At 55.0% G+C, this 25,285-nt stretch overlaps 1 protein-coding gene across 1 annotated transcript; it reads right to left on the bottom strand.

Annotated features, from left to right (window-relative positions):
* Positions 1-1,752: 1,752 nt before the first annotated feature.
* RAB15 (RAB15, member RAS oncogene family) lies at positions 1,753-24,556 on the bottom strand. The gene is made up of 7 exons (XM_040975448.1): positions 24,433-24,556; positions 7,143-7,203; positions 5,935-5,995; positions 5,475-5,552; positions 3,855-3,944; positions 2,968-3,033; positions 1,753-2,799 (listed from the first exon to the last, which is right to left on the bottom strand). Exons 1-7 carry the CDS (start codon positions 24,554-24,556, stop codon positions 2,641-2,643), a joined length of 639 nt encoding a protein of 212 aa, XP_040831382.1. The 3' UTR covers positions 1,753-2,640.
* Positions 24,557-25,285: the final 729 nt, after the last annotated feature.

Raw genomic sequence — 25,285 nt, 5'->3', positions numbered from 1 at the left:
TCCTTCCTCACGCCTGCAGGAGGACTACTGGGGCTCCATCCCGAACAGATACACATGTAGGCCTGACAGAGCCCTTCAGGCACCAGCCCCCCCACCATCCTCCCAGTGCTGGAACCTTCTTAGTGCAGTGCCATCCGCTGCAGGGCTGTGGGAGCCTTGAGTGGCCTCTACAGGTGGCAACCCTTAAGGCCCCCACACAGGACAGCATTGATTATAACCTGCTGTCACTTAGAAGATCTGGGGCCTCTTCTGCCAGCCTCCCTCCCTGCTCCTCTGTCACCGGCAGGCTCCAGGGCCAGACTGCTCCCAAAGACTCGTCCTGGAGCCAAACCTGTGGTTTGAAATATCCTTTATTTTGTAAACATCTGTGTTTAAAATAGATGAACCCTGCTCACAACTCCTATAAGGGGCCCAAGACATGGCACGCAAAGTTCACCCATTCCAGGGAAGATGGTAGGGGCTCGGGAGCAGGTGGCGTGCCTGGGGGGCTGGCTGAACTCTCAAGACAGCAGGTGCAGAGGTGATGGCGAAGATGCAGTCCAGGAGCCTGCTCACCAGTCTGGGCCCAGACCCCGCTCCTGGACTGGAGATTGGGGTGACACAAGGCCCACTCCCATGCCTAATAAGAACAGCTGCATCCCCCGAATGCCAACCGTCTGGTTACCAGCGGCAGCCCTCATGGAGAGGGCTCATGTGTCCACAGCATCCCTACCCAATGTTTTCATTTCCAAGAACCCTGAGGGTACAGAAAAATACAGTCCCTCTTCTTGGAGGAGGCGGAAGTTAGGAGAGAAAGACAACAGGCTCTGCCCCATCTCTGGGGAAAGCCTGCATTCCGCCCCACCCTCATCGCCCGGAGTGAGCCACACCCTTTCTGCTGCCTCCCTCAAGGAAAGGCCACGTGAGGGCAGGGTGGCATCACCCCCTGTGACACAGCAGAGGCCTGGGTACCCGGTCAGCCAGTCCTCATGGAGCGACCCCAGCTGCATGGTGCACAGCTCATTCTCCAACTCTCTCACCAGCTGCTCCTGGCCCTCTGCAATGCTTCCCTGCCCATGCCTTCTCCTGCTGCCGGTCTCCTAGCTTGACAAAGTCAGGAGGAAAGGCTGGCAAAGTGACCCCTGCCCCCTTTTCTGGAGGAGTCCCGGAGGAGGTGCCTCTCTTGCACACGTGTGTGTTCTGGGGTGTGGGTCCTTGGCTGGAGGTTGCTCTGAGCCCCAGGTGTTGTACTTGGCACCTGCCCTCATCCTTCTGCATCCTCTCACCCCTTGCTCCTTGCACCCTGGGATGGGAAAGAAGGGGCTTCTTCCAGCTACTCTCAGGTCCTGGGGGGTTTAAGAAGCTTCCAGAATGTCAGACTCTGGGAGAGGAGTCCTCTTCTCTCCTTCCCCATCACTGGTAGCCACAGCACAGTGGGCCAGCACTCAGCGAGCAGAAGAGGTGGGCACCTGGCCTTGAAGGCTAACATCACAGCACCAAGCACTTCTGCTCTGAGTGGCTCTCTCTCTCTTTCCAGAAAGTCTTTCCCTCTTCCCAGGAAAACCTTAAAACTGGGAGACTGGAATCGGTGAGAGAAGACTGGTTTGACTACATGACCTCTAACCTCTGCCAGGGAGGAAAGTCCACAGAGGGCTCTCCTAACCTGAGGAAGAGAATGATGGGGCTGGATGCCCTGTGGCCTTGCGAAAGACCCACTGTGGCCCACTCCGCCCCGCCCTTGTCACCTAGGAGCTGGTCCTCTGTTCACAGCGCACAGCTACCTGACAGTCTCCTGGGCCCAGGCCTCTCCTCATTCCTGCAGTCCCCTCGGGCTTTGGTCCATATCTATAAATTCTGGGCAGGGTTGGGGAGGAGCTATATACCTGCCACACGGGAGGTAGAGAATGGAGGTGACCCCTCGGCACCCCTCGCCATTGTGTCCTCTGAAGCACCTGCCTCCAAGCACAGTCCACGTACAGGGAGGCAGGCAGGCAGCCGAGCAAGGCGGAGCTCAGGTTGGGGAGCAGGTGGAGGTAGGATGGACGGACCCCCGGGCTTGAGGCCCAGCAGGTGGCATGTCCTCCTGATGTTGCTCCTTCTCCCCATGGCACAGCAGGGGAAGTGGGGAGGAGAGGAGGAAGAGATACCCTGAAACCTTCAGCTCCCCACAACCCTCAAAGCTAGGGGCTCACTCCAGAGCAGAGTGGTGGGTCACCTCCCAGAGCCTACGTCCATTCCCTTGGATAGGGCTAAAATGGGGTGCTGCAGCTGCAGTCACCCACAGCAGGACATGTTGTGGGGAGGGGCCTTGACCCAGAACACACAGGAGGAAAGGGGCCACAGCAAGAGGGGGGCCAGAGAGAGGGAGCAGGGAGCAGACGTGGAGGCGCTTTAAAGCAGCCCTGACCGCACCTTGGGCCCAGCCTGGGGTACTGGGGGCAATGAGATGCCCAGAGCACGAGGTCAGGTCAGAGCAGGCCTGAGGCCAGCTGGGGACGAAGTGCCGCCCATCAGGGCCAGGCAGGGGAGGAGCAGCTACTGATGCTCAACAGGGTCATCGAATGAGAGGCCAGCAGCGGGTCAGGGCCTGGCCTCCCTGGCTGCCCATAGACCTCCTGAGGGAACGGGGTGTGTGGTGTGGGGCGGCCCCAGGCATGACCCTCAGCACCAGCAGGTTTTAGAAGAGTTCGCTGAGCCATCGGGCTTGCCCTCCTCCTCCTCCGGCTCCATCAAGGCCAGTTCGTGGCTGGCCCGCGTCCGCAGCCCATCCAGCTCCTTCCTGTGCGCCTGCAGCACCAGCTCGGTCAGCCGCGTGAAGGACTGCGTGACAGAGGGTCATGGGGTTAGCCCAGTCTCTTCTGCCGACCCCTCCTGGCTGTGCCATGTCTGACCCATTAGCTCTCCCCAGCCACTTCCTCCTCACCCCACCCCTGACCTGGAGTACCACGCTGAACAAGGCCATGGCCAGCTGGCCCCCCTGACGCTCACCTCTTTAATGTTGAGGTTGGTGCAGGCACTTGTTTCATAGAAGTCCATGCCATACTCCCGTGCCAGCTGCAAGAGAGAGGGATGGTTCTGAGAAGGAGGGAGGGGTCAGGCGCCAACACACCCTCTGGCCACCACAAACAGGACATCACACAGCAGGGGGACAAAGGTACCTAGCCTTGGGGACAACGTGGCAGCTGATGAATGCTATGCAGCCTGGTAAACCCAACCTGGGGGCCCAGGCTGCTGCTCTGTGTGGACCAGCTTGGGCAAGCTGTGGCTCGCTTCTGTGAATGGGGAAGGTGGGAGGATGTCTGTGCCCCCAGGTTGTGGCTTGGCTCCTTCCTGCAGGCTGTTCTCCCATCAGGGTAGGCCTCTGCATCCATGCTTTTCTGGGACCACCTGTCTTCTTTGACAGCGGACAGGTCAGTAGGACTTCAAGTGCCAATGGGCTGCTATTGACCCAAGAGGGACAGAGCAAGTCCAGAGCCCTCGGAGGTGCAGTGTGGGGTATCCTGTTTTCTGCCTGGTCCCCGGGGGAACAGGAGCTTCCTGTGCTCTTGGGCTTGCTCTCAGCAACCCCCTTCCCTCCACCGCCCCTCACCCACACAGCCCTTCTGGGAGGTGAGGGGTAGTATGTAGTGGGGTCTGGTCGCTCTGCTTGGACGCCCTTAAGTAAATGGAGTTGGCACCTCAAGTCCCCCCTCCTCCTCCACGGTGTTTGTTTTCCATGGAGCTGGAGTCGCTGTCCTGCGGGGCACCCAGCTCCCTCTCAGAGACACAGCACACCTGTAGGTGCCATGAGCCCTGGCCCCAGTGGGCTCCTGGGTCCCCAGTTCTCAGGGCCAGCACAGACGTGTCCCGGAAGATGCCAGATGGGCTCTGCTTACCTGCTGCCCCTGCTCTCGGCCCACCTGCCGTTTCTGCTCTTCGTCTGCCTTATTCCCGATCAGGATCTTCTGGACACCTTCCGGGGCGTACTGGGGACAGGGCAGAAAGAACTCAGCTGCAGTAAGGGCAACCCTCACACTGATCCATAGCCCGGGGACAGCATGGGCTGCTGGGATCCAGGTGCTGGGCTCTCCCGGGTACAATGCTCCTTGCTAGTGGCTCCATTTTTATGAACTTATTTACTTATTTTTAATTGCAGTTATACAGCATCTATTATAATTGAAATTAAAAGGAAACAGCCAAAAAAAGGGAAAGGAAGGGGCTGGTGTTGTGACATAGCAAGTTAATCCTCCACCTGCTGTGCCAGTGACCCATATGGGTGCCGGTTCAAGTCCCAACTGCTCCATTTCTAATCCAGCTTTCTGAAAATGTGCCTGAAAAGCAACCCAAGATGGCACAAGTCCTTGGGACCCTTCACCCACGTGGGAGACCCAGAAGCTCCTGGCTCTTAGCTTTGGACTGGCCTAGCTCTGGTTGTTGCAGTCATCTGGGGAGTGAACTAGCAAATGGAAGATTCTCTCCGTCTCTCTCTTTCTCTGTCCCTCTTTTCTGAGGTTCTGCCTTTTAAGTAAAAAATAAATGTATCTTTTAAAAATAAAAAAATTAATTAGAAAAAATTTCAGAAATAAACCATTCATAAAGTTTATATAACTTCTTTTTAAAAAAATGGATTCATTTATTTTTATTGCAAAGTCAGATATATATAGAGAGAGGAGGAGAGACAGAGAGGAAGATCTTCCATCCGATGATTCACTCCCCAAGTGACCACAACAGCCAATCTGAAGCCAGGAGCTCAGCCAGTCTGAAGCCAGGAGCCAGGAGCTCCTCAACTGCTCTCCCAGGCCACAGGCAGGGAGCTGGATGGGAAGCAGGGCTGCTGGGATTAGAACTGGCGCCCATATGGGATCCCGGTGCATTCAAGATGAGGACTTTAGCCACTAGGCCACCACGCCGGGCCTCAGTCTGTGTAACTTCTGTTACAGTATATTGTCATGTCCCTTCTGTTTTGTATTTTTTATTGTTGTTCATCCTTCACTGTAAACTTCATCACAGGTGTGGAGAATGTGTAGGAAAAACACAGGACACACACATAATGCATACATATACATACAGGGTTCAGAATCATCGTTGGGTGCATGAATGAGACCCAGACAAGGGGTTTCTACTGAACCATGACCACACCCAGGAGTGTCACAGGGGAAGCTTAGCAGAGGGGACACTGGCTAACAGTGGTGCCTCCTTGGGGTGGACAGCTGGACCCTGAGCTGGAAAGACCCTGGACTTATGCCCAGCCTTCACTCTACAGCTAAGAAGGCGAGGACCACACCCGTGACTCCCAGCTGATGTGCCAAGCAGCCTGTCCTCCCACACACACACACACACACCCTTACAGCAAGCTCGGAAAGTCCCAGCCGTGGTGCCTGGTGCAGTGGTGCCCTCAGGGTCTTTCTCCAGGGCTGCAGATGGTAAGGCCTCCTGGTAGAACCCTCTCCCCAACCCATCCCACACGCCCTCATTCTGTCCTCGCCCCATCCCTGCCTGGAAGCGGCTCCTCCTACCTCGTCCACATCGCTGACCCATTTCATGATGTGTTGGTAAGACCGCTCGCTGCTGATGTCATAGACCAAAAATATACCCTGAGAGAGAGAGAGAGAGAGAAAGAGAGAGAGAGTAAGTGCTGGGGAGATGGACAGAACTGGAGGGTCTCAGGGCTGATACACCTGCTTTCTCCCTGCTTAGTCAAAGGAGGACCTCAGCATCCGGAAGCTTCCTCGTCCCTCAGGCTCCCTCAGTGGATCTCCCAGGCCCACAGCTGAGGTTGATCAGATATTTGGCCCCCAGTAGCAGTGAGAAGTTGGGGTGCGGGTAGGGAGACAGTACAGGGTCTGCCTATATCAAGTGGTCTATGAATAACTAAGGAAGGGACCATCCGTGAGAAACTACCTTGAGGGTTCCTCTTCACGGCAAGCAGTTTTGGGGGTTGGTGACAGCTCCCTGCCTCTGTACCCCTATGCTCACCTGGGCCCTTCTGTAGTACTGCTTGGTGATGGTCTGGTATCTCTCCTGCCCCGCTGTGTCCCTGCAAGAGAAAGCCAGTCTGTCAGGGGAGCAGGGACCACAGATGGCCGCAGGCAGGGATGAGTAAAACAGTTGCAGGACAAACTGGGGAGAGGCAGAAGAGAGCTCCCTGGTGCCCTTGACCCCCTATAGGGTGCAAACACACCTGACTTTGTAAGGAGAGACCTGGCCATGAGCACTCCACACAGGACCAATACCTACCTCTAACCCAAACACCCAGCATGCTCCAAAATGCAAAGTGTCCCAGGCACCGACAAGATGCCATGAATGGAAAATTCCACACTGTGAAACTCGGCTTCATGCACAAAGTCATTTAGCATTCCTTTCAGGCCACGTGGATACAATGTATATGACACAACACAGATGAATCCCCTTTACACTGGGGTCTCCTCCTCAAGTTATCTAAGGCTTTGAAACACGTTTGTAGAATTAAATATTCCATGATCCCACCAAATCCCTAACCCACAACTTTTCTCAATGAAAGATAATCAGGTTGCGTCTGCTGCTTAGGGACCACGGCATAACTGAGCCCGTAACAGCTCTCTGGAGTGTGGCCGTGGGGGCCCTGCTGTGGTCAGATGGGAAGGTGCGGCTTGGCTCCTGTTCCTGTGGGACACAGTGCAACGTCCTCCCTGGGATTCTAGGGTTGGGGACAGCTCGGATCACTGTCATGGGTGGTATCTGCAGGTACTCCGCTCGGGAGCGCCACAGCGGCCCCCTGTGGCTCCTTGTGGAAACTATATCCACATGTACTGAGGACTATTCACCAGGGTCCCACGTAGACGCGCGCGCGCGTGCGCGCGCGCGCGCGCGCGTGTGTGTGTGCGTGTGTGTGTGCGTGTGTGTGTGTGTGTGTGTGTGTGTGTGTGTGTGTGTGTGTGTGTGTGTGTGTGTGTGTGTGTGTGTGTGTGTGTGTGTGTGTCTGTCTGTCTGTCTGTCTGTCTGTCTCCAGGCCAAGAGTACAACCTAATCCTAAGACCAATGCACAGGGTTTAGTTTCCCATTTGCTTCTGATTTCTCCTTTCTGGTGACTTGTGGTCTAACCTACACAGCACATGGGAGCAGACTTGGTCCCTTGTAGCGTTCCAGGCATCCCAGGGATATCACAGCCAAAGAGGGGCAGGGCCCCCCACTCCTGCTCAACTCACCAGATCTGGATCCGCACTTTGATGCCGTCCACCTCGATGGTCTTCATCTTAAAGTCAACACCTGGGGAAGGAAGAAAGTGGGAAGTTGAACAAGGGCATCCATGGAGACCCCAGCAGGCAGGATCCCAGGCACCCACCCACACAGTGAGTTTTCCCTTGGGCTGACGTGCACAGAGATGGCGAATGGTGGGATCTCTTCAGTCCTACGCTGACCCTACAGAGCTGTCCAGGGCCTTGAATGGGGCTCCCCAGCTGCAGGCTCCCAGCAGTGAAGGTTTGGAGGCAAAGTAAGGAGGGGACCTCCCGTGCGAGGGGGCATGTGTCTTCCCAATGTCGGTGGAAAACCTTTGCAAGGCTTTCCAACATGCTTGGTCCCCAACTTCCCTGCTAATTCTGCTTCTCCACACACTTTCCGATGCATCCTCACATCTCACTATGGCTTCACTTGGTCCCCAAACGTGTCAACTCCCACATAAAATTTCTTTTCTTTCTGCTTCTGGAGGGAACTGTTGGAATTGGTGGTTGTGCCCTAGGAAGGACAACTTATTGAATTTGGCCCAGGCCTCTCCGCCTCTGGTCCATGAGCAAAGGAGTTGAGGTCCTGCTGTGATGAGGGGAGGACATAGGCCCCAGAGAGGGAGGGCTGTTTTAAACCCTACCCTCTATCCCCCATTGTGTTTGACACAGCCTTGCTCACCCAGGAGCGCTGTGTGAAAAAGGGTGCTATTGGATCTGTTGTTATTGAGCCCTGCTTACTGGAGGGGAGCTGTTGTTGATTAGCAGGCAGCTGGGCTCTGAAGGCCTTGACTGGTTGCCACCAGGGAACTTCAGAAAGTTCATGGAAAAGGGAATTAGAAGATAAGTTTAGGGATAGGCATTTGGCTTACAATACGTCCTTCCCAACAGTGTGTCCTGTATCACCGTGCCTGAGTTTGATCCATCCTGCCTCCTTACTACAGCTTCCTGCTAAGACACACCTTCGTCCCTGCCATGAAGGCGGAAGGCTTGGATTGGATTCCCACATCTTGATGTCAGCCTGATCCAGTACCAGTAGACAGGAGCTCTTTCTCTGCAAACGTGTCTCTCTCTCTCTCTACTCTTAAACATATTTTTAAAAGTTTATTTTGGTGCAAAATGTGCTGGCATGAAGGCCTAGTTCTTTTGCAATACACATTTTTCCGTGACCTTCTCGAAAATCCTTCATATGTATGGGTTATAGTAGTTTCTTTGCACAAAAATAAACTTTGCTCTTCTTTTATTTTTAAGGACTTATTTATTACTATTGGAAAGGCAGATATACAGAGAAGGAGAGAGAAAGAGATCTTTCATCTACTCGTTCATTCCCCAAATGGCTACAATGGCTGGTACTGAACTAATCCAAAGCCAGGAGCCCCCTCCAGGTCTCCTATACAGGTAGAGGGTCCAAAGGCTTTGGGCCATCTTCCTCTGCTTTCCCAGGCCACAAGCAGAGAGCTAGATGGAAAATACAGCAGCCAGGACATGAACTGACGCCCACATGGGTTGCAGGTGTTTGTAGTTGAAAGATTAGCCAGTTGAGCCATGATGGCAGTCCTAAACTTTGCTTTTTATTCCATTCCAATGGACTTTCTCAAGTGTCCTTGGATACCAGGCCCCTTGCTTCTCCAAGCCTCCATTTTATCGTTGATAAAAACTAGTGTGCATCCACAGGCCCCTGAGAGAGCTGCTGAGAAGTGAGGCAGCAGGCCCACAGCTGACACAGTCACCTGCAGCGGTCATCCTAACCCAGGACAGCACGAGTCATCTTCTGGGACTGCCAAGTGACCAGTGCCCAGGCAGTGGCACAGTGTGGCACATGGGGGCAGACAGGAAGCACACAGCGCTCAACCTCACCTGCCCAGGACTTCCCCATAAGACCCAGGAGGCATCAGGGATGTGGCCAGCCAGCCCAGGGGACAGGGTGGGGAGGCTGCAGGCAGAGACAGCCACTCCACCAGTGGCTGTAACGCTGGATCCTGCTGCTGGCAGACCACCCTGTGTGCTGCCTCCACGGGCAGGCCTCTCCCCGGTCCCACCTGCACCCAGTGACTCAAGAACTGTGTCTAGTGGTGACGCAATCAAGACGCAGTCCTCACATGTTCTCAGCAGGCAGGTCAGGAGTGGGCGTCATGAACCAGCACGTTCATATGGGAATATGGGCAAGGCAAGGTGCTGGGCCACCTGTCAGCAGCCCCTGCAGAGGACCAGCGCTTCTCCCACACCACAGGCCTCCTGCCGCTGCGTTAGTGCTTTGCCAAATGGGAAATGGGTCTCTCTTATCCATTTTGCCCCTCAATGTGCACAAACACAGGGCCATTAACCTCACTCTCTTCCCTCCCGCTACAGAGACCCATCGCGGCTTAATTAGAAGGGAGGAAAAGATTGGGAAGGGATGAGGTGAACGACACCAAGCTGCCCGGCGTGATTCACCTCCCTGAGGCCCCAGCTGACTCACATCTCCTGAATGGTACTTCTCCCCATCCATGGGCAGAGTCTGCCAGCCATGTTTACAGAGGGAGATGGGAAGGGAGAGGGAGACGGCGAGAGGGGGCGCCGGCTTGGCCTCAGCCTGTGGAGGCCACAGCCAGCTTCCTCCCTGAGAAACACTGGGCAAACACTTGTCAGTGATTTGCTTTTGTTCAATCCCCGACAAGAAAGAGATTCTAGAAATTTCAGTTTCACGGTACAGTGCTTTCTCCCAGTGAGGACCAGAGGTTTTGCCACTTGCATCTTACACTTGGCTGCTTCTCATCCCAGCCTAGCCCAGCTAGGGTCAAGGTTGGTGCCTTGTATAGAGCAGTCCCAAAAGGAAGCCGGAGAGGGGAGGCTGGGGTTCCTTTATGTCACAGACACGTTCCTGGAGGTGCTCCCCACCCCAACAGAGCTTCCTAGAGGCCCAGACTGGGATCTGAGGTGGCCACAGCATGTGGCCTGTGGGATGCCGGATCCCCTGCTCCCTGCCTCGCCTCACAGGGAGAGCGGAGCTGGGAGTAAAGCAAGCAGAGAAGCCCAGAGTGGGAGAGGTTCCCTGCTGTGCTACGGCTCCATCCACCAAGAAGGAGGGGGCACCTGGGAGTGGGAGCAAGGTGCTGGGAGGGTGGGGCTGCCCGCAGGCACCACCCCACCACCAGCAGCTCCACCTTCCATGTCTCTCCCTCCCCACCCCCAACTGGTCTGTTTGAAACAATTATTTATTCTTTGCTTCTTTTTCCTTCTGAGACTCATTTTTTGAAAGGCAGAATGGGACATCTTCCATCCACAGGTTCACTCCCCAATTGGCTATAATGTAGGAGCCAGAAACTTCATCTGGGTCTCCCATGTAGGTGGCAGAGGCTCAAGAACTTGAGCCACTCTCTGCTGCTTTCCCAGGTGAATTGGCAGGGAGCTGGATCAGAACTGGAGCAGCTGAGACTCAAACTGAGGTCTACATGGGATGCCAGTGCCACAGGTTATGCCTTAACCTGCTGGGCTATAATGCCTGCCCCCTCCCCTGACCACGGCCAGGCAGTCCTAGAGCTCCAAGCTGTGCCTTACACCTCACCATCTTACAGCTCGGGCCCACACAATTTAACATGGACAAGAAGCAAAACATTTCCATTGTGGCTGTTCACAGGCAGTCATATGAGCAACTTGAAAATGTTCATGGGCAAACACAATCAGATGGTTTTACGTTGAGGAAAAGAAAAAAAAAAAAAAGAAACAATCAAGCATAGATTTTCTGCAACATGCCCTTTCCATGAACTTGTCTATGATTGGAAAACCAGTGCTGTGTTTGCTGAAGGATCCTCCCCATGCCCTCTTTTTAAAATAAAAAAGTCAGCCACTCAAGGGCCTCCAGCAGGCACAGACCCCTTCCAGTCACTGTTCCTACTGAGCTTCTGCCCCTCAATCCATGATCCACAGTACCTGGTGCCCATTGCGGCCACTTGTCTCTGCCCAGCTGCTGAGTGCTGCAGGACCAAGCCACACACTGGCCTGATTCCATTCCCCTCCATCTTCTCTCCTTGGCAGCTCAGGTGGTTCAGGTGTATGGTGTGTGCACCTTGTACACTCCCACAAGCATGGTGCTGGCTGCCCGGGGGGGAGCCCAGCCTCCAGCCCCGTCCCATTCCGTGAACATCGCAGGCCACGGTGAAGTGTGTGCTGCTCTGGGGCCTGGCACCTGTTCATGTTTGTGTTATCTGTCTTCGCCCCATCTTCTCTGAGCCCCGCCCTTCTACTGGTGCACTTTGCACAGTTAATCCCCTCTCTGTGGCCTCCTCAGGGTCTATGGAAAAGAGAAAGATGGTCCATGCACCTGTTTGCCTCTCGCTCACTGGTGGAGTTTCTGCAGTCGAAGAGGAGTATGGACCACTCATTCGTAGGAGGTTCTGAGGCCTCAGTCTCACTGGACCTCTTTTGAGTGGCTGAACATCCAGGAAAGCAGTTCTTCTAATGTGTCCCAGGGGCCTACAGCAGCAGTGTTCCCTGACACAGCTCTATAGAATCAGGCCCTGTGCAGGTGGGACTAGCAGTCCCAGGCTGAGTGAATGCCCACACATGCTGACGTGTGAACTAACCACAGCTTCTGCACCTGCAGCGTCAGAAGCCATGGCATCACAGGTCTCCACTCCTCTGACTTAGGCTTTCACAATGAGTCTAATCATGTGTATCTATTTAAGTCCCTACTTTCTTAGAAGAGCTGCTTAGGACACAATCACATAGTACTAGCCTGATACCAAGCTCTTCCGATCAGACGCGTCTCACTGGCATCAGCTCGCTCCTATCCAATCCATAGCACATAGCCCCAGACATGTGGTCCACTCCTGGAGATGGATTCAAGTCATTCTCTCAGCCACCAATGAAGCCTTCCTTCTCTTAAAAAACTGGCATCAGGGGCGGCCCTCTGGCATAGCAGGTTAATCTTCCACCTGTGAAACCAGCATTCCATATAGGTCCTGGTTTGAATCCGAGCTGCTCCATTTCTGATCCAGCTCCCTACTAATGTACCTGAGGAAGCAATGAAAGATGGCTCAAGGGCTTGGGCACCCACGTGGGAGACCCAGAAGAAGCTCCTGTTTCCGGACTGGCCTAGTTTCAGCCATCGTAGCCATTTGAGATGTGAATCAGCAGAGGAAAGATCTCTCTGGCCTTCTATCTGTAATTCTGCCTTTCAAATAAAAATAAATAAATCTTAAAAAAAAAATTAGCATCACACATAATTTGGGGTGCAACTGGCAGCTCCTGCCAGATTATCATTCTCTCCTCTGCTTCCTAGGGAGTCAGTGGAACAACTAGGGAGGCCTCGCTGGGGACACTGACATGGCATTTCAGTCCCTTACGACTCCACCATCCAATGCCATCAGCTCCCAGTGGCATTAGTTTCAACAGGAAGCTTGCAAGAGATGCAGATGCTCAGGGCTCACGCAGGTCAACTGAATCCTGGGCACACTGGAACTCAAGAACCACCATCCAGCCCATCAGTGGGCACAACCATGCCCTTAGCTACAGAATCCCACACCTTTGCTTCTATACCAGCTCCATAGAGCAGGTGTGACTGGGCATCAGCAGCAAGGGGCACAAAATCATGGGCTGATACGCTGCCCCAGGGGAAGACGGGGACAGCTGGGTCTTCGGGAGGCGATCAGGTCCTTCCAGCAGGACCTGCAGCAGGTGGTTTGTGCTTCCTGCTCCTTCTCAGGGAGCACCTAGTTCAAAGGAACCCCTCCATGACCAAGAGTGACGCGGAATCTGCTGGGACCTTGGTCCTTGTACTGTCAGTGACTCCTACGCCTTGGTAGTCCATCCCAGCGGCCCTCATTGACTGAGACCCTCGCTAGAATCTATTGGAACTTCCTGCTCCCCGAGTTCATGTTCATGCTTCCAGCAAGCCCAGATTCATCACCCTGACATTGCAACTGCTGGCTCCCACGTGACCATCTCCTTCCTTTCCCAGTACAAGAAGGAACAAGTGCAGGGAGGAACAGCAGGCTCTGCCTGGCTCCCATTCAGACTCTAGGAGATGCTGCAAGAGGAAAGTGAATGAGACGGGCCCTTTCCAAGTCATGTGCCCATTGGGCCTGCCCCTCGTAGTGTCTGCCTCACCCAGGCCCCACTTGTGGCTAACGCAGCTCTGCCCACAGCCTCTGCCAGGGAAGCAGGATCAGGTGCAGGGTGTTCTTCATGCAGAAGCAGCCCCCGCCTGGGCCATCAGCAACCTTGCCAATGACTCACAAGGCACGCACTTGCAACCAGGGACATTAGCAAAACCCACACAGGCAGGTGGCACCAGTCAGGATATGGTGAGAGGAGCATGAAGCTGACGGATGTCAAGACAGAAGTGGCCAGGCTTAAGGCAACATATAAACCTGCTGCAGTTGGATCTGGAGGGGGATTGAGGGGCTCTAGATTCTTGCACAGCCACCAATCCAGGCCAGACAGGCCCCAAGCTTAGCCCAGGGCATCCCCATGGCACAGACTTCTTTTCTGAGTGGCACCTGAGACTGCCTTGCCAGTGCTGCAGACTCACAGCCTGGGGCTAGTGTTGGTGCTGTGGGTCGAGCCACTACCTGCTACTCTGGCGTCCCATATTGCAGTAGCAGCTACAGTCCAATCCAGCTCCCAGCTAATGTGTCTGGGAGAGCAGTGGAAGATGACCCAAGGGTTTGCTCTCCTGCCACCCATGGGGGAGACTTGGATGGCTCCTGGTTTTCTTTTAGTCCAGGCCTGGCCATTGCAGCCATATGGGAAGTGAATCAGCAAATGGAAGAACTCTCTACCTTTCAAATAAACAAATTCATCTTAAGCACACACCTACACACACAAGACAGATACACAATCTGAGGCTGTCCACTGCTGCCCAGGGGCTCCCCGGCCCATGCTGGTGGCAAGATGCTAGGACCACAGGGCAGGGCAGAAGGCTGCTAACCCCTTGTCCCCAGTGCTTTCCTGCTTCCTAGCTCCAACTAGGCATAACACATCCAATGTGGTCCTGCCTTTGAGTCTCCTTGATTGCTTTGAAATCCCTGCCTTGGTGTCAAGTACAAAGGGGGCAGCTCCATATACAGGATCCCCCTTCCCTGGGGAAGACACACAGTGGTGGGTGGGCAGCTGGGGGTGCCCATGACTGGTGGGCAGGTGGGAGTGTCCACAGCTGGAGAGCAAGGGCACCTTTCCTACCTTCTGAGGCCTCACAGACAAGGACAAGCAAAACTCTTCAGTTTATGGGCAGGTGCTGTGTCAACAGGCTAATCCTTCACTCTGCGACACCGGCATTCCAATATGGGCACCAGTTTATGTCCTGGCTGCTCCACTTCGATCTGGCTTTCTGTTTATTAACTGCCTAGGAAAACAGTGGAGGATGGCCCAAGACCTTAGGACCCTGTACCCATGTGGGAGACCTAGAGGAGGCTCCTGGCTCCAGTTCTGGCCTTTGTGACCATTTGGGGAGTGAACCAGCCAATGGAAGATCCTTTCTGTTTCTCCTTCTCTTTGTAATTCTTTCAAATAAATAAATCTATTTTTTAAATAATAATAAAAAAAAAACCCTCAGTTTAGCACCACCTACCCCTGTGAGTAGAGCTGCCCTTAGCAGGGCAGAGGCAGTCCCAGGCCTCTCACTCTTCCTGCCGTCTCTAGGCCTAATGTAATCTGCCCCTCACATGACAGCCCCAGGGACTGCAGGGCCACAGCAAGCATCCTGACAGGACATACAAAGCCCTCCCACAGGTACCAGAAGCAGGGGAGCAGTAGAGATGGTCTGACATTCACCCTCGCCCCTAAGGTATCTCTTCTCTTGGGTGGGAGAACAGGGAAGAGCTCAGGCCTTCTCTGAGCCAGCCAGGCCACAGCGCACGGCTCCCATCGCTGTCCATCTCCAGAGCTATCCCCAGGCAGCATGGGGGGGTGAGGAGGGGGCTCTAGAAACAGTGACACAGCTATCATTAGGACCAGGGCAGTGAGGGTGGCAGCAGTGTTCTGGGGTCTCCAGGGCCCCTCGATCTGAGTCCCAGCACCACTTATGGTTCTCATTCCTGCTAATGTGCATCCTGGGAGGTAGGAGGGGATGCCCCAAGGCCTCAGGCCCCTGCCATCAGGTGGGAGACCTGGGTGATCCCTGATTTTTGGCTGCTGCCTGGCTGTCCTGGGCAGTTGGTGGAGTACACCAGCAACTGTCTGCCTCTCTCTGTCTCCCCAATAAGGTTAAAACTAAGTAAGAATTTTGAAAAGAACATAATGGGAGTTAGTGTTGTGGCATAGCGGTTGAAGTTGCTGCCTGCAGTGCTGGCAATCCATATGGGAGCGTGTTTGATTTCCAGTTGCTCCACTTCCCATCCAGCTCCCTGATAATGGGAAAGCGGCAGCGGATGAGCCAAGTGCTCAGCTCCTGCTTCTCATGTGAGAGACACAGCAGAAGTTCCTGTCTTCTGGCTCCAGCCTGGCCTAATGCTAATGGTCGCCAACATCTGGGGAGTGCACCAGTAGATGGAAGAGCTCTCTTTTTGTCTCTCTCTCTCTTTAACTTTCAAATAAATAAATGATATATATTTCAAAAAAGAACATGAGGGGAGGTTAGCGTTCAGGGTCCACTTTGCCTAGGTCTCTAATCGCCTTTGTGGTCTTGGGAAGGTCATTCGCAATCTCTCGGCCTCAGTTTCCTTACCTGTTCACTGATGTGACAACGTCTGATTCACAGAGTCTGTGAGGATAATGAGACAAGGTGTGAAAGCCACAGCTCAGGATCTGGCGCACGAGTGGAATGGGAATGCACTGAAGTCATTCTCAGGCCCTCTTGGAGGGGAGGAATCCCAGCCCAGGCAGGGAAGGGAAAGAGCTCCGGAAGACAGGGGGTTATACAGTGAAAGGTGGCACAAGGTGGCAGGGGTGGGGGGAGGTTAGCAACAGAAGGAGAAAATGCCATCCATCGGGAGCTCAGCTGACTGCCTGGAATCCCACCTAGGCTAGGGTATGCCCATTGTGGGGCCCAGCACCCGTCGCCCTCCAGCCAGCATCCTGAGGGTTAATGCCCACCCGCCAAGGGCACCACATGCTTCAGTGGAAACAGTGCAGGTGCCCCTGGATGCCAAGCATTATCAACATGATCAGTCACAGGGCCCCAAGAGGCCTGCAGGATAACCCGAACCTTCTGACTAGCAACCAGACTCCCCTGTGGGGAACAACTTAATACACCCCGAAACCCAAGGCAGATACCCAATCTGCGGGGTTGTGCTGGCTCGGGTTACCAGCAAAGTCCTGGCTCCACCCACCCAGCACTTGAGGGGATGGGGCGGGGTCCAGCGAGATCACTGCTGAGTAGCACTCACAGAGCTTTAGGAAAAGGCAGCACCTGGAAGGTGGGGGGTGGGACTCCGTGCAGCGCCCGCCCGCCCGTTGCAGAGTCTCTTCTTGCAGCCAAAGCGATAGGGAGCCAACAGCGCCATTTCCACTAATGGGAGGAATAGGTATGGGGGTGGGAAGAATCTGGGTGGGAGACAAGACAAGGAGAGCAAAGAGCCTACCCCCGGGGCTTGCACTTACTCCATAAGCATGCCTGCACAAGTGTGCACACCTATTCACACACAGGCATGTGGGAGCACATATGCACAGACACATACACACACGCCCCCTCAAATGATGGTGGAAAGGAGACCTCGGAGCACCTTGGAGACCACCACCTGTCCATGAAAATCTTGAAGGGTTAGTCTAGAAACCTAGGGTCTGTGTGTTCGCTGAGAGCTGAATACATGAAAGAGAAAAGAGAAGGAGAAAGAGTGAATGAATGAATAAAAGGCCTGAAGGAAGTCGGCACACAGCAGGGTAAGAGATAAGGAGAGAATGACCTCCACTTCAAAGCCATCTGCTGGCTCCTGGCCACAGAACTTTCTGCAAGTGCTTGGTCCAGACGGTGGCACCCAGCAGCCCTCAGGGTCATCCGTCAAGGTCCCCCCAACTCCTCCATCACAGACCAAGGTCCACTCCCTGACTCTTCTCCATCACAGGCTCCTCCTCCCCAACTCTCCCTAAGGGGTCACAGCCCAGGAGTGACCTGTTCTGAGATGCCACAGCCCGCATGAGTGGTGGGAAAAGGGACGAGCAGAGTCAATGTAGAGCCAGGAGCGCAGCAGCAGATAGCTCGGGTCTGGGCCACCTGCCCTCCAGAAGGGAGCTTTGGCTTCTCCCTGGACCCCAGTCTGTCCAGTCATAAAACATGGTCACCAACCAACCCCCTCTTCCTCCTCAGTGGGAAGAAGCAAACATCCGGGAGCCATGTGTTGCCCTTGACAAAGCCCAGTGGCTGAGCAGCAGAGCCAAGCAGAGGGCAGAGTCCTGTCTCGGCAAACCAGCAGTGCCATGGGGAGTGTGACATCAAGATTGGATTACAGAAGACTTGGAGTTGGTGCCCAGGGCAGGAAGGGAACGGCTGAATATCGAGTTTCTTGTTATGAAGCTAGCAGAGGGGGTGAAGAGGAGGAGGCGGGGAGAAGGAAAAGCAGAGGAAGGAGCAAGCACACGGGGAGAGAGGGTGGCAGATGTGGGTGACCCTGCACACCTGTGACCCTAGTTGAGATGTATGGCTTGACTAAGACCCCTGGCAGCTTCAGGCCAGTGTCCTGGGGCAGCCCCTGCCTACTGCCTGGCAGGGCCCCAGACCTGGAGAGAGAACCAACCCAGCCCCACTTCCTGGCTCCTTCCTTCTCTAACATGGACAGTGCCAGGCTAAGGAAGGCTGCAGTGAGACCCAGAGACCACTCAGCTATAGCCCAGGAAAGCAACACAGCCCCCTGGGTTTGTTCTCCATGGGATCCCCAGCTCTCAGCACAGTGCCTGGAATCCCCGAGTGATGAACAGGACCCTAAGGAGGGGACCAGTATTCCCCACCGCACCATTGCTGCAAGTGTGGACGCTCTGGTGACAAGCAGCTGCCCTATGCCTGGTGGCTCTTCCCAAGGCCTCTGGGTGTCTGTGGTCCTCACTGCAACCGCATGGGGAGGATTCCATTACTTTCTTTGGTTTCCAAATGCAGACACCGAAACACAAAGATGTTCACTACAGCGGCTGATGGCTCCCCAAGGCAGCAAGAGTAGGAAGGCCGTGATGGCCTGCTGCACTCTTCCTATCCTAAACATCACTTCTCACCTTCCCTTCACTTCCAGGCTGCAGGAGCTGGGGATGGCAAACACCTGCCACAGTGGAGGTGCACACGGCCTCAGGTCCATCACATTGCTCGCACACTCAGCTTCTCTCTATCCAGAAATGCTGCAGGGCCCAGGCCCAGCAGTTGCAGCAGCATCTGTGAGGTGGCCCAATGCCAGGCTGAGTCCTTCCTGCACCACCCCCACATACCGTGATCAGCCACCAGGAGCCCTTGCCCCAGGCAGCCAAACCTGTGAGAAGAGCAGGAGGGAAAGTTGGACCAGTAGCAGTTGACCCACCCCTGCAGCCACAGCAGTCTGACCAGTCTGGCAGGAAGAAAGTCAATGGGCCACAGCCACAAGGACCAGGTGACCAGGTAACAGTCATCCAGCCAGGCCAAGGTCAAAAGGCTGGGGAACAGCCCCTCCTAGGAAGAGCCCCTCTGCCCACATGGGTGGCCAGCACCTCCTGTTGACCATCACAAAGAGGGTCCTTAGCTCCCTACACCCCTGGCCGTGAAGGTAGGTGCCCACACAGGGCACCATCCTCCCTGCCTGGCTAGCAGCACAGGTTGCAAGAGATCCTTTCAGAAGTTGTTTCCGAAGGAATGCTGACTAGTTTTGGCGTGGGTGTTGGTGTCACTGGCAGGGGAGAAGTTAGGAGAGGAAGAGGGGAAAGGACTAGACGCAGTATACCCAAATACTTGCACTCCCCTCCTTGATGGTGGGTCTCCCCACTTCAAGTCATAACCCCTCTCCTGGAGTGAGGATGCTGCTCCCAAGCCCTTGCCACCAGGTCCAAGTCCCACCTGCACGGGAGGGCCTGATGTCCCCTGCCAACAAGCTGGGCATATCTTCATGAGCCTAACCTCATGGTCATAGCCCCAGGACAAAGACTAAGATTTGGTCTCACCCTCAAGGGAAAAAGAAAGGAATGTTCTCGCTTTTCTGCTAAAAATTCCCTTCTCCTGTAGCCCTTGGACGCCCCCTCAAACCTCACCTCTGTTAACTGTGCTCACATTGCTCCATCTGCTTTCCTCTCTGCTGCAGGAATGAGGAGCGGCCCACACTCAAGGGCCTGGCTCCCAGCTTCCCTACTGGGGGCACCCACGCAGGAGAGAGACCTGCCCTCCCCCATCTGCCACGACTGTGCCCTGGCTGCAGCATGGCATAAGTCACATGACAACTTAGCCTCTGAAATGACCAGGAGACCTTTGTCAGCCATAGCAGGCCCTAATGTTGGAAGAGGACTTCACCAAATACTTTCAGACATGGTATCCATTTTGCAATTTTTTTCCCCTTATTTTGTCAGTCTACGTCTTCTCAGCTATAAAGATGCTTCAGAAGGCTGGAAAGAAATACAATTAAAACACAAGTTTATTTAAATGGGAAAAAAAATGTGAAATACAAGGGGTCTTCAAAAAGTTTGTGGCAAATGCATATAATGAAAAAAAAAAACTATGCATGGATTTCAAATGTTTAGTTTCCTAATTGGAGGCTCACACAAGCATGCGGCTTTATGTAAATAATACTAAAAGTAGAATAAATTTAAAGAAGAATAAAGAAAAATTGGTTAAGGATTAAATTTATCTTTGTTTCTTTTTTTTGCTTCATTTTTAAAAAAGATTTATTAATTTATTTGAAAGTCAGATTTACAGGGAGAGAGTGTACGCAATCTTCCATCTGCCGGTTCACTCCCTAGGTGGCTGGGTCTCCCATGTGGGTAGCAGGGGCCCAAGTACGTGGGCCTTTTTCTGCTGATTTTCACAGGTGCATTAGCAGGGAGTTGGATCAGAAGTGGAGCAGCCAGAACATGATCCTGAGCCTGTATGGGTGCCGGTGTGGCAGGAGGCACCTTAACCTGAGTATCACAAAGTCAGCCTCCTTAATTTCATTTTTACAACAACTTTTTTTTTTTTTTTGAGAGGCAGAGACAGAGGGACCCAGATCACATCCTTTGATTCACTCCCCAAATGCTTGCAGCAGCAGCCCCCATCAGAAGTAGGGAACTCAGTCTGGGTCTCCCGTGTGGCTTAACTACTTGAGCCGTCACCAACCACTTCCTTAGGTGCATCTCAGCAGAAAGCTAAAATGGGCAGCAAGGCTGGGACCTAAACGCAGGTACCATCTGCAAATAGGATGCAGGCATCCCAACTCCTGGAAGTATCTGAAGTGCTCTCACACACTCCTGTGGACAGAGAGGCCCACCACAACAGCCTGTAAAAGGCCTGGCACAGTGCTTGGCGGGGAATGTTCACTGCTCTCTGTCTTGCCAGGCAGCGAACACTAACGCTTTACTTCCTCACGTCCTACCACTGCTTGGGCATCAGCAAGGGAATGCCTGTGGCTCAGCTCTGCCACAGGGCCACCTGCCCACCCGCTGGCCAGAAAGAGGAGCAGGATTGAGAGGGCAATGACCAGTCTATCCCGCGCCTCCCTAGAAGGCTTGTCCCTGGCAGGCCCACGAGTACAGTCAGTGGAGGGCACTGTGATTCCAAAGGTGCCAGCCAAGGTGACAGCAACACAAGCCAAGACTTTGAACTCTGTCTTGGCAGTAATCAGTAAATTGCCTCATTTTCCCCATTCACCAAAAAACAAAACAAAACAAAAACCCCAACCCCTGGGAAAGGCGTCTAGCTCAATGCCCAGCATGGCAAAACAAAAACAAAAACAGAAGATACAGATCCAGAGACAAAAGGCTATGTGCAAAAGGTGCTTCAGAAAGTTCATGGAAAACTGAATTTTTTTTTTTAATTGGAAAGTCAGATATACAGAGAGGAGATGAGGCAGAGAGGAAGACCTTCCATCCGCTGGTCTACTCCCCAATGGCTGCAAATGGCCACGGCTGGTAGGATCCGAAGTTAGGAGCCGGGAGCTTTACGCTGGTTTCCCACGTGGGTGGGTGCAGGGTCCAAGACCTTGGGCCACCCTCCATGGTTTTCCAGCTTATAAGCAGGGAGTTGGAAGGGAGCAGCACAGCCAGGACATGAACTGGCACTTTGATATGGGATGCTGGCACCACAGACAGAGGACTAACTTGTTACGCCACAGTGCCAGTACCTCCATTTTGTTTTTGAGGTGCCCTTGTATTATTCATCTTGGAATCCACAGGTATTGGCACCAGGCACAGGAATGCACCTGCAATGGAATGGGCAGCTAACAAATAGGTCTGGGTAAGCGCCCATTTCTCCTGTCTGCCCTTATAATTTTTTTTTAAGATTTATTTATTTTTATTGGAAAGGCAGATTTACAGAGAGACAGACAGACAAAAAGAGCTTCCACCTGCCTGGTTTGCTCCCCAACTGACCGCAACAGCCGGAGCTGAGCCGGTCCGAAGCCAGGAGCTTCAGAGGAGGGAAGATCTCTCTCTAGCTGTCTCTCCATCTCTCTCTCAAACTCTACCTTTCTAATAAATAAATCTTTAAAAAAAAAATGGGACAGCATCCCCCAAACTTGGGGTGGGTTGCATGTATCCCATGACAGTGAACCTGAGTTTGTGTCCTGGCTCTGCTTCTGATGCACCTTCCTGTCACTGGGCAACCCGAGAGGCTGCAAGTGATGGCTAATGTCCCTCTCACCCACACAGGACACCTGCGTTGAGTCTCAGCCTCCTGGAGTCGGTCGGGCACAACCTCAGCTATTGTGGGCATTTGGGGCATGACCCAGCAGAGAGAAGCTCTCTGTTCCATCATTCTCTCTGCCTTTCAAATAAAGAAATAAACATTCCTTATCATTCACAGAATCCAAGTTCCTGAAGCACTCTGGGCATTCTGTAACAAGGGCCACTGGGCCACCAGGAAGAGGAGGATACTGGGAGCCAACTCCAAGGTTTAGGCCAAGAGACTGCAGGCCTTTAGGGGGAAGGGAGTTGTAGAGACATCCCGAATCACCTCTGCCCTAAGGGTGGCCTGCCCCGGGGACTGGCTGAGCTGGCCTACCTGGTATTCACCTGTGAGGTTCAAAGGCCCGGCTTGGTGGCTCAACTGGCTAAATCCTCCCTCTGCAAGTGCCAGAATCCCATATGGGCTCCGGTTCCTGTCCCAGCTGCTCCGCTCCCTGCTTTGGTCTGGGAAAGCAGTAAAGGATGGCTCAAAGCTTTGGGACCCTGCACCTGTGTGGGAGACCCGGAAGAAGCTCCTGGCTCCTGGCTTCAGATCGGCCTCAGCTTTGGCTGTTGTGGCCACTTGGGGAGTGAACCAGCAGATGGAAGTTCTTCCTCTCTATCTCTACTCCTCTCTGTAAATCTGCCTTTCCAATAAAAATGAGTAAACCTTTTTTTTTTAAAAAGGTAGAGATTCCTTCATTTGTAGGCTTGGGGCGGGGGTGGGGGGAGGCGCATGCGTCCCCTGGGCAAGTCCAGTTTCCCCCAGCTCCAAACAGGAGTTCCCAGAGCTTCTGAAATGAAGGGCATGAATGAAGTGGTGCTCGAAGAGGCAATTCCTGCCTGTCCCCTTTCCCCCTTGGCACCCCTGCCTGCCTGCAGGACACGACATATAGCGAGAACACCCAGGTGCAGACGAGTGCTCCCCAGACAAAAGGCAGGGTGCCTGTCTGCAGAGAGCCCAGCTACTGCTGGCACCAGGCCCGCTTCCTCAACTAGGAACCTGCTGCTCTTTGTCCCTAAGCTCACCACCCGTCCCCCACCCGCTCCCATTCCCCACCTGGTCCTCAGCCACTCCCTGGCTCACTCCCATACTTTTCCACACACCTGCCTTGCCTGGAGCCCTCTCCAGACACACTGCTTACTCTTAGCCAAGGCCAGGGTCTGTATCCAGCCCATCGGAACAGTGGCCAAGCCGTAAGCTCCTGGATCTTCCGGAGCTTGCCTTGCCACTCCCTGCCCCCAAGAAAGACAAGTTCTGTTCCCTCAATCCATGCTCCGCACAGACAGCCGAGCCAAGGAGCCCCTCAAAGCTTAATGCCAGTGACAACAATAACAACACGACGCAGCACACAGCCAACTTCACCTACGCCTCACTCCACGCTTGGTGCTTTACCACCAGCAGTGCGTGTAACCCCGACAACGCCTCAGGAGGCAAGCCCTGGGTCCTCCGCCCATTCCACAGATGAGAACCTAAAGCTCAGGAGCTCTAGGCATAGTCAAGGTTACATTGCCCCCAAGTGAGGACTGTGGGTCCTCGTGACAACAAAGCCAGCCTCCTCTCCACCACCAGGTTCTGTTCCTCCTGGCTGCACCCTTCTGCTTTTTCTCCCCCTCCTCTCTTTCTTGGCAAGCAATGCGTGTGTCCAGAGGCGAGAGGAATCCTCAGGAGGAGGCTGGGGGCTCTCCTTGGCGGCGGCAGGGGGCTTCCAGGAGAGCATCCAACTGGGGTGAGGCACCTGCCGGCCAGCAGCAGGACCCTGCCAGACCCTCTGACCCACCAAGGACCAGCAATGACCAAGCTTGGAATGGGTTAGGTGGGGGTGACAATCCTTTAAGTCAGACTTCCGGAAGGAGGGAGAGACTGAGGTGGGGGAAGGGCACAGACCCACTCGCAAAGCAGGTGAGCTCCTCTGGGTGCCAGCAGGCCTGCCCCTCTACCCACGGGCAGCAGCACTGGCAGACCTGGTAAGTATTCCTGATATTTTTGCAGTTCCCGGGCAGGCAGGGGGGTTTCTCTCCAGCACGTGGCTTCTCACCTTACCTACCTTCCTCCAGGTGTCCCGGTTTGTGGTTTTCCTACATAACTGTGCCCTGGGAACTCCCTTTGGCCTCTCTTCCCTTCCTCTTCCTCCTGCCTCCCCCACTATGGCCCCATAGCAGCTCACGGCCCCCCCACCCCATCCGTCCCCCATCTAGACGCGTCTCAGGGGCTCCACAACCCCACCTGCCCCCTCTCCTCTCTCTTCCCCTTCACCTGGGGCTGCGGCGGCACTGCCCCAGCGCCGGGGGAACCCAGGCCTATACCCGCTCCCACCCATTTTCTCAGATTCCTGGGAAAGGCTCGCCAGCGCGAGGCCCGACAGCTGCCCCAGGCCCCGGGCTGCAGGCATCAGGAACCTCCTCACCTGCGGGAGCCCAGGCTCTACACCCCAGCCGGCGGCCGGCTCAGCCCGAGATTTCAGTGCCTTAGCCCGGGGCCTCCCTCGCCCTCGTCAGCTCTGGCCAGGCGGGCGATTCCTCCCGGGCTGGAGCTCGGGGAAGGGCCGCCGCCCCTTACCGATGGTGGAGATGTGCGAGGAGTGGAACTCGTTGTCGGTGAAGCGGCATAGCAGACAGGTCTTGCCCACGCCGGAGTCCCCGATCAGCAGCAGCCGGAACAGGACATCGTACTGCTTCGCCATGGCTGGGGCCGCCCGGGCCGTGGGGCGCTGCAGGCAGGCGGGCAGGCGGGCAGGCGGGCAGGCGAGCGGGCGGGCTCAGCCCCGCTCGGCCGCTGCCATCGCCGCCCGCGCCCGCCCCGGGGAGCACCGCCGCACCTCGCCCGCGCGCCCGTGCTGGAAGCCGCGGCTGCGGCGGGGCCCGGCGCTGCGCCCGCTCCGGCTCGGCAGGGCTCGTGCGCGCCGGTGGGAGGAGGCAGCGCCGGCGGCCCCTGCCCGCCCCGTTCCCCCTGCGCGCCGCAGCCCGGGAGAGGGCGCGGGCCGGGCGCGGGAGAGCCGGCACCGTCGGCGGGGTGCGCCCGGGAGCCCGGGCGCTGGGATCGGGGAGGCGGGCCCGGAGGCGGGTGGCGGGAATCCTTAGTTTTCCCTAGAGATTCTGAGTGGGGGAGTTGGGGCGAGCCTCCCTGTCCTTCGTCCAGCTCGGCTTCCCGGTCTCTGGTCCCCTAGGGCACCACAGTCTGGCCCTGAAACCGGCTTGGCTGGCCCTGATCACAGGGTGCAGGGTGGCCCCTAGGGCTAGAGCAGGGGCTGGGGCTGGCCTCCTCCAAGTCCACCTTTGATCCTTGCCCTCAGCCCCGTGGTCGTCTGCCTTTCTCAGAGACGTGCTGCAACCAAGGCTGAGACATCTGCAGGAGAGAGTGGGCGCAGGTGCCCTTCCGGGATCCTCCCGCTGCTTCTGGAGATGGCGGATAG

The sequence above is a fragment of the Ochotona curzoniae genome, unplaced genomic scaffold, assembly GCF_017591425.1.
Source record: "Ochotona curzoniae isolate NIBS_2020 unplaced genomic scaffold, NIBS_Ocur_1.0 contig_2688, whole genome shotgun sequence".
Taxonomy (NCBI): domain Eukaryota; kingdom Metazoa; phylum Chordata; class Mammalia; order Lagomorpha; family Ochotonidae; genus Ochotona; species Ochotona curzoniae.
Note: the sequence above shows the minus strand (reverse complement) of the source record. Positions and strands in the feature narration are given on the sequence as shown.

What these genes read in the sequence shown, in the direction of transcription:
- RAB15 (XM_040975448.1), bottom strand. Translation starts at nt 24,556, where the DNA reads ATGGCGAAGCAGTACGATGTCCTGTTCCGGCTGCTGCTGATCGGGGAC. An exon ending in AGTACTACAGAAGGGCCCAG is followed by an intron (nt 5,553 to 5,934) that starts GTGAGCATAGGG and finishes TCTCTCTCTCAG; the next exon opens with GGTATATTTTTGGTCTATGA. An exon ending in GGGTCAGCGATGTGGACGAG is followed by an intron (nt 3,945 to 5,474) that starts GTAGGAGGAGCC and finishes CCCTGTCCCCAG; the next exon opens with TACGCCCCGGAAGGTGTCCA.